The sequence below is a fragment of the Triticum urartu genome, chromosome 1 (assembly GCF_003073215.2).
Source record: "Triticum urartu cultivar G1812 chromosome 1, Tu2.1, whole genome shotgun sequence".
NCBI lineage: Eukaryota > Viridiplantae > Streptophyta > Magnoliopsida > Poales > Poaceae > Triticum > Triticum urartu.
This window is the reverse complement of record NC_053022.1, coordinates 98,664,197-98,676,833: the sequence shown is the minus strand read 5'-3', so window position 1 is coordinate 98,676,833 and position 12,637 is coordinate 98,664,197. Positions and strand designations below refer to the sequence as shown.

Here is a 12,637-nt window from a genome sequence, read left to right as displayed (position 1 = left end):
TTATTTTATTTCCCCGGGTTCGGGTTTTTGTCTCCGCGTGTTGTTTTCATTGTCATGCATCTCATATCATGTCATCATGTGCATTGCATTTTCATACGTGTTCGTCTCATGCATCCGAGCATTTTCCCCGTTGTCCGTTTTGCATTCCGGCGTTCCTATCTCCTCCAGTGGTCCTTTCTACCTTTCTTTCGTGTGTGGGATTAAACATTTCCGGATTGGACCGAGACATTCCAAGCGGCCTTGGTTTACTACCGGTAGACCGCCTGTCAAGTTTCGTACCACTTGGACTTTATTTGATGCTCCAACGGTTAACCGAGGGACCGAGAAGGCCTCGTGTGTGTTGCAGCCCAACACCCTTCCAATTTGGCCCAAACCCCACCAAAACCCTCTCCATCTTCTAGAGCGTTCGATCACGATCGCGTGGCTGAAAACCGCACCTCATTTGGACTCTCCTAGCTCCTCCTATGCCTATAAATAGGTCCTCCTCCGAATTCCTGGATCTCCTTCGTCCCCAAACCCTAAAAATCGCCCGTCGCGAGCCGGACATGTCCGCCACGCCGGACACCGCGTCCGCCGCCGCCCGCGGCCACTGAGGCTCCGCCACGTGGCACGCCGGGCTCCTCCCGCCGCCGGCCCTCCGCCGCTCCCGCCTGGGCCAGAGTCGCCGCGCCCCACCGCCCGGCTTCTTCCCCGCGCCCGGCCGCCACTTCGCCACCCGGCGCCGTATCCGGTGAACTCCGGCGCCGCCCCGCCGCCTCATCGCTCCGCCGCGCCGCCCCGGCCTCGCGCCGCCCGCCTCCTCCCGCAGTGGCGAGCGCCGCCGCCGCAGGCCTCCGGCGCCGACCCCCCTCACTCCGGCCGCCCCCGACAACTCCGGCGCCGACCTCCCCGGCGATCCTCGGGAACCGTGCTGCTACAGTACCCCCAGATGCAGATCTGGATCTCGGGTTGACTTTTATCCCTAACCCTAATTATTTTGCTATGTTCTTCGTGTCGTAACTTTGCATCCATAGATCCGTTTTGGGTGTATAGCATATCAAAATGTTCGTCTCAGAGAGTACATCATTTCATCCCATTGCATCATTTTCATTTGAGTTCATCTTGATGCCAGAAATGTTGTTGGAAGAGTGCTATTTGAGTTAGTTGTCAGATCTGCTGCACCAAATAGCTATTTGTCATTTTTTCCATGATTAATGTGTGCATGATACGCCCCTGAGCTCTACATGAATTTTGTTATATGCTTTGTCATCTTTACAGAGGTGCTATCCATGTATTTTTGTGATATGTGTGGTGACTAGCACAAGCTTGCAAAGTGGTGCATTCGTTAATGCTGATTTCAGGGACTTAGCAATATCACTAAGTCCTTGATCTGTTTTTATCAATATGCCATATGTTCATGTTGTTTCCTAGTGACCCGTGCCTCTTTTGAGGATGCTCAGTAAGGATGTTTTGTTAATCTTGTAGTGCTCTATCCATCCCTGTCTTTGTTTGCAATTATGGAGCACCCTAGCTTGAGTCAATCGAGCTCTACTTTTGCTATTTCGTGAATTTGGGCAGATTGTCTATTTGTTAGCGATTTTGCCGAGGATGTGGTAGTTGATCCGTGCAAGCTATGTTGTTGTTCTTGCCATGCCTAGATTATACAATGTGTATTCTTGATGGGTGTATGCTTAGCTTGTCATGCTTACAATGTGCATGCTATGTTTTAGTTGTACATAGTGTTCATCTGAGTGTGCCCTGAGAATGAGATATGTGCAGCTCCTATCGGGATTTGTCGGCACATTCGGGCGGTGTTGCTGGATTTGTTTTAACTTGTCGAAGTGTCTTGTAGAACCGGGATGCCGAGTCTGATCAGAATGTCTCGGGAGAAGGTATATCCTTCGTTGACCGTGAGAGCTTGTCATGGGCTAAGTTGGGACTCCCCTGCAGGGATTTGAACTTTCGAAAGCCGTGCCCGCGGTTATGGGCAGATGGGAATTTGTTAATGTCCGGTTGTAGATAACTTGAACCTTAACTTAATTAAAATGAATCAACTGTGTGTGTTACCGTGATGGTCTCTTCTCGGCGGAGTCCGGGAAGTGAACACGGTGTTGGAGTAATGTTTAACGTAGGTTGTTCTCTAGTTCTTCGTTCTCGCTTTGCCTTCTCTTCTCGCTCTCTTTTGTGAACATGTTAGCCACCATATATGCTAGTCGCTTGCTGCAGCTCCACATACTACCTTGCCTTACCTATAAGCTTAAATAGTCTTGATCGCGAGGGTGCGAGATTGCTGAGTCCCTGTGGCTCACAGATTACTTCCAAACCAGATGTAGGGCCTGATGACTCCGTTCCAGATGATGCGCTTGAGCTCAAGTGGGAGTTCGACGAAGACTCACGCCGTTACTATGTGTCTTTCCCTGATGATCGGTAGTGGTGCCCAGTTGGGGTGATCGGGACCGTGTCGCATATTGGGTTGATCTTTTATTTTGGCACCGTAGTCGGGCCATGAGTGATTGGATGATGTAATGCTTTTTATGTACTTTGTTTGACGTGGCGAGTGTAAGCCAACTATGTACCTTTCCCTTTATTATCTATTTACATGGGATGTTGTGAAGATCGCCTTACTTGCGACATTGCTTTCAATGCAGTTATGCCTCTAAGTCGTGCTTCGACACATGGAAGATATAGCCGCATCGAGGGCGTTACAGAGGATAGCGACGTCCACAAGTGCCATCACCGCCGGCCGGTCAGCACCGGCCAGGCTTTCACCCGGTGCAGCCACTCCCACGCAGCAGGCCGAGGCCGACCCGTACCTCCATTGGACCGCGCACCTCCCACACAATGAGCACACCACTGCTGTGTAGGGCCACCCGCAAACCTCCTCATCGACGGGCCCGCAGAGACAAGATCGGGTCCTGCACCCCGCATCCAACCACGGTCGGAGCCACCCTGCTCCAACAAGAAGCAACCGGGCACCACCAGCAGCCGACAGTGCCCCTCCCGGGCCGCCAGCCACGGACCTCCGGTCAGCAGCCGTCTCCTTCCCCCCTGGACTCCAGAGCACCAGAACGGGGTAGAGAAACTGCCCATGTTGCGCTGCCAAGGCCGGATCCGTGGCATCCAGACCTGCCCGCTGGGCCGCCGAGCGAAGACCACCGGCCGCCGCCTGCCGGATCTGCGCCCGTGCATAGCATGCCGCACCCATGGTCGCACACCACGCCCAGCCGCACGCCTCCTCATGCCTGGCCGTGCACATCCTCGCGCGGTCGCCACCTGCCAGATCTGCGCAGGCGACCATCGCGCCGCACCCATGGCCGCGCGCCGCGCCCAACCGCGCGCCTCCTCGCGCCCTGCCGTGCGCATCCTCGCGTGCTCGCCTCGCCCATCCCGCGCCTCCACCTTCGTGTCCCGCCACCGTATTCGCGCCCGCGCCACCACGCCAACGCGTCCCGCGCCTCCATGCGTCGCACTGCCCAGAGCGCGCGCAGTAGCTCGGGCTCCCACCGAGGCCACCGTCCCACGCCAGCCAGCTCTAGACGGAAGGGGGGGGGGGGGGCGGCCCCGTCGCCACCGAGCCGCACGGGCTTGGTCCGATGACTGCTGCCGGCGGCGGCGAAGGGAGAAGAGGATGGTGGGTGGGCTCCTGCTGGCGGCGGCTAGGGTTTGCTCCCGAGCCGCCCGCGGGAGCGACGCGAGAGCCTCTCCATAACTTCTTCCTTGTTAGAGTTATTTACGATGGTCCAAAATAATTAAACATAAAAATTGGGGCCGTGCGTAGCTGCCACCATGGTTAGGAAATTATTTTTGTTATAACCAGACTGTACATACACTTCGTATGCAATTCACCTCAACTTCTTCTTTCTTTCACATCTTTTCGTAGAAGGTTGCTGCATTTGAGTAAACTTCTACTTGTTCTAGGTGTCTGTTCTAACTTCTTACGTCGTTCTATCAGTGCTAGCAGGGTAGTTTGCATCCATGAAGATTACTTAGAAAACATGACACTTTAATTTTTTGTACCTTGCAGCTAGCCTCTGCATCATCGCCTTGTTTCTGATGGCCTCGTTGCTTATGGTTGTTGGAATATCTGTTTAGAGGGCAACAATGGAATCTGTAATCATAACCATGTCACGCTGTATATGGCAATTATAAGGTCCTTTGTGGACATAAGGTAGTGTAGGCTTTCCTTTAGGAGTCTTGTGGATTGTGGTTGATGATAGTGGCTAATCTCTTCTGATGCCTTGTTCCTGTAAATATTTGTAACATGTAATTTGGTTCCTTTTTCTAATAAAATTGGCACTGGTACAGCCAATGATACAAGAGAAAATTATTATATCAAGTGGTGAACAAGTTTCCTCTAGTTTAGGCTGCAATAATTTTTTTTGTGATGATACTGACCATTAGGTGCACTTTTATTGAAGATCAAATGTAATTTTTCTGTTCCTCTATATCTCCATCCTTTTATCTTATTAGTTTTGATAATTTCGTGAACACAACATCAATTAGCTAGGAGTTTCAATTCTTAAGTGTCTATGATCATTTACAAGTTGCATCATGTGATATATGAGGGTGAAAAACCTCGAAGTTGATACATAACATATAATGATGAATTTTTAACTCACAAGAATATCTAGATGCAAGAGTATTCTTTGCTGGCTTCAATGCCCTGGAATTTGCCGAAAATAATTTGGACTTGAATTGCCGTATGAACTGATGAACTTTTTTTCTCATATATATCAAACACATGGTAAAAAAGTTTCCTCTAGTTCATGGTGCTAGATTTTTGTTATTGTTTGTACTGGGAAGCAAGCACACTTTTTACCCAAGCTAACATCCAATCTTATGTTCCTCCATATCTCCACCTTTGTTCTGATTAATTTTGAAGCTTTCATGAACACCAAATATACTAGCTAGGTGTAGCAACTTAGGTGTCCATCAACAATTATGTCGTTGTGTCATGTGAGAATAAGGGCAAACCTTGCTAGAAGTTGATATAAAACATAATATGTTGAAAACTTCAACTCACAAGAATCTAGAGACGAGTATTCATTGTATTCTTTTCCAATTTCAACGCCTTCGAGTTTGCCAGAAGCAATCCTAGGACAATTAGAAATTATAACCATGAAGTTTGCAGTTGTCAAAATCTATCAAGGTAGTAAGAAAGATGTGGTCATGTAGAACTGGATCTAGGGCTTGGGGCTTACCTTAAATGTCCAAAAATAAAATGCTTGTTGCGCATTGCTGGCTTGAGCACGGGAAATAATTGAGTTGTTTCAAGAGAGCTGTGTTGGGCTTCCAATTTCTTTATAATTACCACACATTATGTAGCGGTGCCAATTAATTTATGTATGTATGCAAAACAAACAAGATGAAAACAGTCAAGAGGGAGGAGGCACACCTATACTCTTATCTTTTCCCCTCCCCCCCACCCCCGGGCCGCCCGCTCGGGCGACTCCGGAGGCGAAACCCTAGCACCCGAGCATCTCTCACTCCATGCCCCGTGGCAGTTGCTGCCGACGCCGCTGGCAGTGGTGGCGTCGCCCGGCCGACAAAGGTGGCAGGCGAGTTGCGCACGCCCTGACGGGCCACCTTTACATGAGGGAGTGCAGTCTTGTGGGCGGCCCGGTGGCAGGCAGCTTCCGGTGAGGTGTCACACGACAGAGAGCGCGGTGGAGAGGCAAATCAGGGCGGTTGTTTTCTTCTTCCAAAATAAATGCTTGCTGCGCATGAAATGCTCGATCAACGGATGGAGTCATACCACCGCCTCCTCCGGCAAACGAGCAAGTTCTATGCTTTACTGATCTTCTCCAGCTCACGGAACTCTGGTCTAATGGCCGCCTTTAGAAAGGACCTGGCTCGAGCGCGGGAAATAACCGACTTGTTCCATGAGAGTTGTGTTGGGCTTTCGAGTGCTTTATAATTGCCGCGCATTATATAGCCGCGCTCGAGTGTTGAACTTCTTTCCTCATATATATCAAACTCATGGTAAACAAGTAAAGAAAAAATCAAGAGAGCTGTGTTGGGCTTCCGAGCTACAAAAACCTTTTGTAGAGTGTTTGGATGCTAACTTCACATTCTTCTTTTGGAAGCAAAATAGGCACAGCAAAAACGTGCGTACAATAAAAGTGATTTCCAGGGACCAAACTGCTAGGGTACAATTTTCTCTCGGGATTATCGCAGGCGTGCGTTTAAAACAGAACCTACGGGGCGGATCCCCTTCACTCTCACCCCCACCCCACTTTCTGCGCAAAGGAGCAGCTTTCCTACCCTAGAATCCCGGTCCCTGCCATGGCGGCGGCGGCGGGCCTCCACCAAGACGTTCTCGCCCGTATCTTGCTCCTCCTGTTGTGCATCGTGGACCGCGTCAGGGCGTCCGCGGTCAACAAGCACTGGCGGCGGGTCTCGCTCCAGAATCCGCCCCCGCTGCCGCGCCTCCTCCGGCCGTCCACGGCCCGGACCGAGACCTACCGGATCTTCGGCGGCTTCGTCGATCTGCACCCGTCCTTCTCTGACGAGGGCCGCGGGCCGCGTTTCTGCGGGTCTGCTCCGGGCGGCTGGTTCGTGATGTCATCCCAGCCCTGGCGCGGCCACGCGCTCCTGAATCTCCGCACCGGCGAGCGCGTCGCCCTGCCGGAGAGGGTGCGCATCCCGCTCGAGTCTGGCGTCATCACGTGCCCCATGATGATCCGCGCAGCCGTCATGTCCGTGGCGCCGCCGTCTGGCGCCTGCTTGGTCGCTGCGGTAACATCCAGCCAGACCAACCTGGCGTTCTGGCGGCCGGGCATGGATTGCTGGTTGTCCGCGCCGGCGGTAGGACCGGTTATGCGCAACGCCGAAGACATCACTTACCACGACGGATGGTTCTGCGCCGTCGAATCAGACGATGACCTCGTCTGCTACAAGCCGGAAATCGCCCATGCGGAAGACGGCGCCCCTTCGCTGACCATTCGACATCACGCCTACAATCTCCATGTCGATGGTCACCGGACGGCACCCGGGGAGATCGTCTCCCGCTACCTCCTGCCCTCCGCTTCCGGTGCCGATCTCCTGATGGTGAAAAGATTCATCGCGCCGGCGAGAGGCGGCACCTGCCGGTTCCAGGTCTTCAGGCTGCAGGAGGGACTGCCGGCTTCCTGGCGCCTGTACCAGATGAGCGGGCAGGTGCTCTTCGTCGGCCGGGCCTGCTCCAAGGCCTTCTACACGGGGCACGGCGGCAGCCCGGGCTATATCTATTTCCTCGACGACGTCTACACCGGTGGTCCGCACAGTGTCACCCAGCAGAACGAGTATCCCTGCGTCGACGCCGGCGGGTGGTGTTACTCAGTCCCCGACGAGATCCAGCGCTGCCTGCCATGGTTGCCCCCCTCGGACACCTCGCCGTGCATTTGGTACCACCATTAAATTAATTGTGCGACCAACAGCAGGTTCAGTTCGAGGCATCACATCATAGAGATTTCCATCAGTTAACTAGAGTCTTTGTTGTTTGTGTTTGCTCCTCGTCAGTCTTTCTTTGTTGTTGTACTTGTGTCGTCGTCTTGTTATTCAGTTGGTTGTATCCTCCAGGTCAGTATTTGTTGTATGTCGTCATTGTCGTGAGTTAATTTGCAGTCTGTATATATGTTGTTTAAATTATGGGTATGAGTTTCTGGTGTAAATTCTTCTTCACATTTTCAGTTTTCCACCGTATTTTTAGTAGTGCACACAATTTCTGTCTGCATCTGTCAGTGGCAGAGTTGTTTTTCATGATGGGTCCGACGCTCGACCCTAGCTTGCCCTAGATCCCTTTGGTTGCTCTTTCTCTCACTGGCTCGAACCGAGGAAGAAGAAAGAAGGAGGGAGACACAGGACACGGTGGTTCCGGTGCACGAACGCCCGCCGTACGAACGGCTTCTTCCTCGAGCACGAACTCGAATCCACTCATATAACAGTACACGGAGTGGAGTTTTATACGCAGGCGCGCCCACACGACGCCGCGCTCCCCACTTCTCCATGCCCGCGCGCTCCGCACGCCATGGCTCACGCCAACAGAACGCCGCGGTCACCCCCGCTCTAGCGCTAACTAACCCACGCATCAAGTGCGTGCACACACGCACACCCCGCTCCACACAGCACGCACACACACAGGACATACACAAGTCGGACTATACCTGTACAATGGTAATACCATACCAAGACGGAGGCTCGGCGCTGCCACGGACCGGACCTGGCGCGCCAGACGCCGGTCACCACCGTGGGGACATGGCTTATTGCTCCAACATTTCATGTATCCCCTGTTTGCATTACACGTTGATGAGATGATCTGCAACTGAATATTGGATGTCCAGCCGTTCAGGTGAATATTACTGATTGTATGTTGAAGACTCTAATCTTTATTAGATGACCGTTCTTCATTCACTTCTCAGCTGATTGTTTGATGTGTTTCAGCTGCCTATACTTATCACATCATCGATGTGGTTGTCCTTGAAACTGGAAGTTCAGTATCTAGTTTGTTGTATGTGCTTAATTTGAAGGCTTTTTCGAACACATTTCATCTATGAAATTGTGAAGTATTTAGACTGCTACTAGCTACCTATATACAGGTTTTTTGATTTCTATATGCTTCTCTTTTTCTTTTCTGGCTTCCTAGTATTTGAAATATGTGCGTATGATTTTCTTCTGTAAATTCTCTAATCCAGATTTTGATATGTTCCGTCGTATTTTCTTCTGACTATATCGTATCATTGCATCTCGGCAGTGGCAGAGGTGTTTTTCATGTCTCCCGTTTTAGCATTGAGACGAGAGGATCTGCAACTGAATATTTGATGTTTGTTTAATTAGGTATACAGCAACTAGTACTGAATATATGTTAAATTATCTATTCTTTGCATGACCCTTCTTCACTTCTCAGCTGAATGTTTGATGTGTTTTAGGGGCATATACTTATTATATGTTTTCCATTTATCCCACTGATGAAACCTCACTTCCTTGAATACAAGATCGTAAATGGGCACTGGGCACACTGCAGATAAAAGTTACGATATTACATTGGAGTTCATTATCAAGCTGATACATCTAAGCTATACACGTGGTATGTTTACTATGCCCTTGTGGCGCCATAAATTGTATCTAGGAAGAGCATATATACATAGCCAGAGCAGACTGAGCCAGACCAAATGGGATAGGCTCTGGTTCACTTAGGAGAAAATCTCCCATGTTCATGTAGAACCAATTAACTTTTTATTTTATATAACATGTAAATGTATTTTTTAATTGATTGTGATCTACAAGACCATCAAAATGAAAGAAGAGGTTCAAGGATGAACACATGCTAAAGTTTATGTTTTCTTGTTAATAGCATTTAAACGATTGTTGATGCATCTTACAAGTTTAATAATCATTCATCGACTTGTCTTCTCTCCTAAGCTAACAATGTTATGAGGTGAGCCTCAATGTCATGATTTATTTTTGCATCCTATCTTCTAATCCTACAATCCAGGATGGGGAACCAACACCCGGTTGTTAAATCTCTGTTGCTGATGTAGTACGGCTGGCATACCAAAACCATCTAATTCCACTATTGCTATAGCTACTCGACAAAGGCGTGTTAGCAAAGAGAAATTCATGGCCAAGAGCATGGTGCAATTCAATGCATGAAGGAAAGCTAGACAGTACATATTCACTACAAACCCAGTTATATATTTGTCGTGTGGCTGCTCAGTAGATTTACAACACCTCTGTTATCACGAAATCGGCCGGATCCCATGCGGAGTACCGCTGGGAGCAGTAATGGTGCTATGTCCGAACTGTCCTAGTATTGGCGACACCGTGACAGTTCATGAATTTCACGATCACATGAATGCTTTTCCGCTGTCGCGCCTTTGTATTGTGGAAACTCAGATTGCACTCAATCGAGTGGGAGGTTTGGCTGGTACACTTGGTTTTGATTCGACCTTTGGTGTTGCAAGTAGTGGTCATAGTGGTCCAGCTTTGTAAATTTATTTTGGGAAGAATGATGCTAACATGGAAATGAAAAAACTCAGGAAATTTAGTAGCAGTAGTACTATAGTAGTAGTATAGTAGGTGGGGAACGAATGGAACTGCCAGGGAGGTGCACCCATTTTTGAAAAAAAGGTAATTGCATAAATGGTCAAAAATCATTAAAAAATTTGGCAAAAAACTTGCTCAAGCGTTACAATTGCAAAATACAATTTGCGAAGAAATGACCTCCTTTCTATTGTTGGCGCCAAAACAAAATCAGCCGTATATTAGAGGTACTATTGAATCTATATTGTTCTGGAAAATTTGTTCTATCGCTCATATTTACTCCCTCCGTCCGGTGAAGAGTGTACATCTAGCTTCAAAATTTGTCCACAAAAGAGAGTACTTCTATCTTCCCAATGAACTTTAAAGTAGAAAAAAATATTTCTCTCTCATCACACAGTAATCAAGACCAATAGCAATCTATACATGGTCTTTTTAATTTCTACATGCACTTAGTTCATTGGGGGTTGGATAATTAAAGAGTTGAGAGATGGTGGCTTGCACCTTTTCAATGCATTTTTTACTCAACTCCATAATATTTGTCCTAAAATTTCTAGATGTATACTCTTCACCAGACGGAGGGAGTATTGCGGGAGTTTTTCTTTGTCGAATATACGAGTACGGCAGTAGGTCAAGTATGTTTAAAAGGTTTCAAATATTTTTGACTTTTTCTGAATTGCTAAAAAAAATCAGGATAAGTTTTTATCAGGTTCACCAACAACTAGGTATATCAAGGTATTTTTCCTAGTATCGTAGTACTAGTAGTTGTTATTGTGGTCGTTGTATGTATGAATTATGATCTCTTTATACTGCTGCACGCCTATGATTTTTGTTTGATTTCTATACGCTTCTCATTTTACTGGCTCCTAGTTATGTTTAAGATTTTATGCTATAAATTGTACTTGAGAATTTGAGATCCATTTAGGTGCTGAAATCGTATCTTCAGTAGTGAACGCAATTTTCAATTGTATTCCATGATTGCATCTGTCCGTGCCAGAGGTGTTTTCCATGTTTCCCATGCATGGTTGCAAGTAAGAACCAGCACAATAGATGATCTGCATCTGAATATTTTATGTGTGTTTAGGCATACAGTAAGTAATGGCTGCTGACTGAATGTTGTAGACTCCCTTCTTGACTTCTTAATACGTTTCCAACAAATTTCTCAGCTGAATGTTTGATGCTTGTTCACGGCATATATTTATTGTATGTTCTCCATTTATACCATTGAAGAGAACTTATTCCTCTCTTCATCTCTTGCTATTCTCGGGGAAAAATGTCTCGCTGGCAATATGAAAGGACAAAGAAAATCTGACATTATATTGGAGTTCATTATTCAACCGACTTTCGTGGTATGTTGACTGTACCCACATGGGTCTGGCGTCCAATCTTTATAGCTGGGAATATGCACACATAGCCACACCAAATGGGACATGCCGACTCACTTAGGAGAATATTTTACATGATCATATTCATCTATGTGTCCTCCATAAAATGGGCTCTATAAGATCCCATGGAGTAGAAATCTAGAGATCATTCAGCTGACATGATCCAATTCGCCATTGGAATTACCTTTTTATTTTAAATATTACAGAAATGTATTCTTTGTTGTTGCAAATAGATTGTGATTTGCAGCCCTACCGATGTAAAAGAAGAGCTCCAAGGATGAACATGAGCTAAAATGTATGATTTTCTTGTTAGCAGCATTTAGATACTATGTTTTGGGCATAGTAAGAAACTCACGTAATTAAGAGGTAAATGCAGATACTAGTCCGCGGAGGAAATGGGTGAGGAATATCACACGACAGTGGTGCCTGCACTTGACCTCCATCGCCTCTTTAGCAATTTGAGGAATATCCTGTGAAAAAACAATTTGAAAAATATTCATTTAGAAGTACTGGAATCAAAATAAGCACACATCATGCATGTTATGTGACCGTTGATGCATCTTAATAGGTTAACCAAGATCATGCATGGTGCAACTGAAGGAAAGGAAGGGCTAGAAGGTTAACTATCCTATGCAGATTAGGTGGCGTGTTGCTGCCAAGGGAAACTACATGTAGTCATGCGACTGATCAGCCATTATACGAGGTCACACGCGTTGACGGCATAACATGGAGCTACATAGCTGGTCGGCAACTTGCACAAATACATGACTAGCTACAGCCATGCGTGCGAGAGAGAGCTAGTTCGGACAAAAGATAAGCAAGCGGAGAGACATGGATTTGGTTTGGAGGGAAAATGATATACAAGAAGCTTCTCCTTTAGACCGACCATTATTTGTACTACCAAAAAGGCATTAGGGCGTCTCTAACGGCAACCCGTAAATTTTCTCCCACCCGTCTACAGATAGGACTGTACCAGTCCGCGGACACGGACGCGGGATGCTTCCATCCAACGCTACCCACATATATTTTAAGAATAATTGGAACCAACCGGACGAAATAAGTGCAAATCTGGCAAATTTTGTTATAAACACGGCATATTTCATTTAAATTAGGATAATTTGTAAATAAAACCGAACGATATTTTGTCCAGTGAACTAAAACCGTTAAAATAATATCACCAAACTACGACGTACTTGACGGTGACCTCATAGGGCATGTCGGGCTGGCCGGTGGCTCCTCGTCCGTTATCGTCGCCT

General features: G+C 47.6%; 1 protein-coding gene across 1 annotated transcript; it reads left to right on the top strand.

Annotated features, from left to right (window-relative positions):
* The first annotated feature begins 6,220 nt into the window (after nucleotides 1-6,220).
* On the top strand, nucleotides 6,221-7,586 carry LOC125514428. The gene has a single exon (XM_048679790.1). It carries the CDS (start codon nucleotides 6,265-6,267, stop codon nucleotides 7,375-7,377), a length of 1,113 nt encoding a protein of 370 aa, XP_048535747.1. The 5' UTR covers nucleotides 6,221-6,264; the 3' UTR covers nucleotides 7,378-7,586.
* Nucleotides 7,587-12,637: the final 5,051 nt, after the last annotated feature.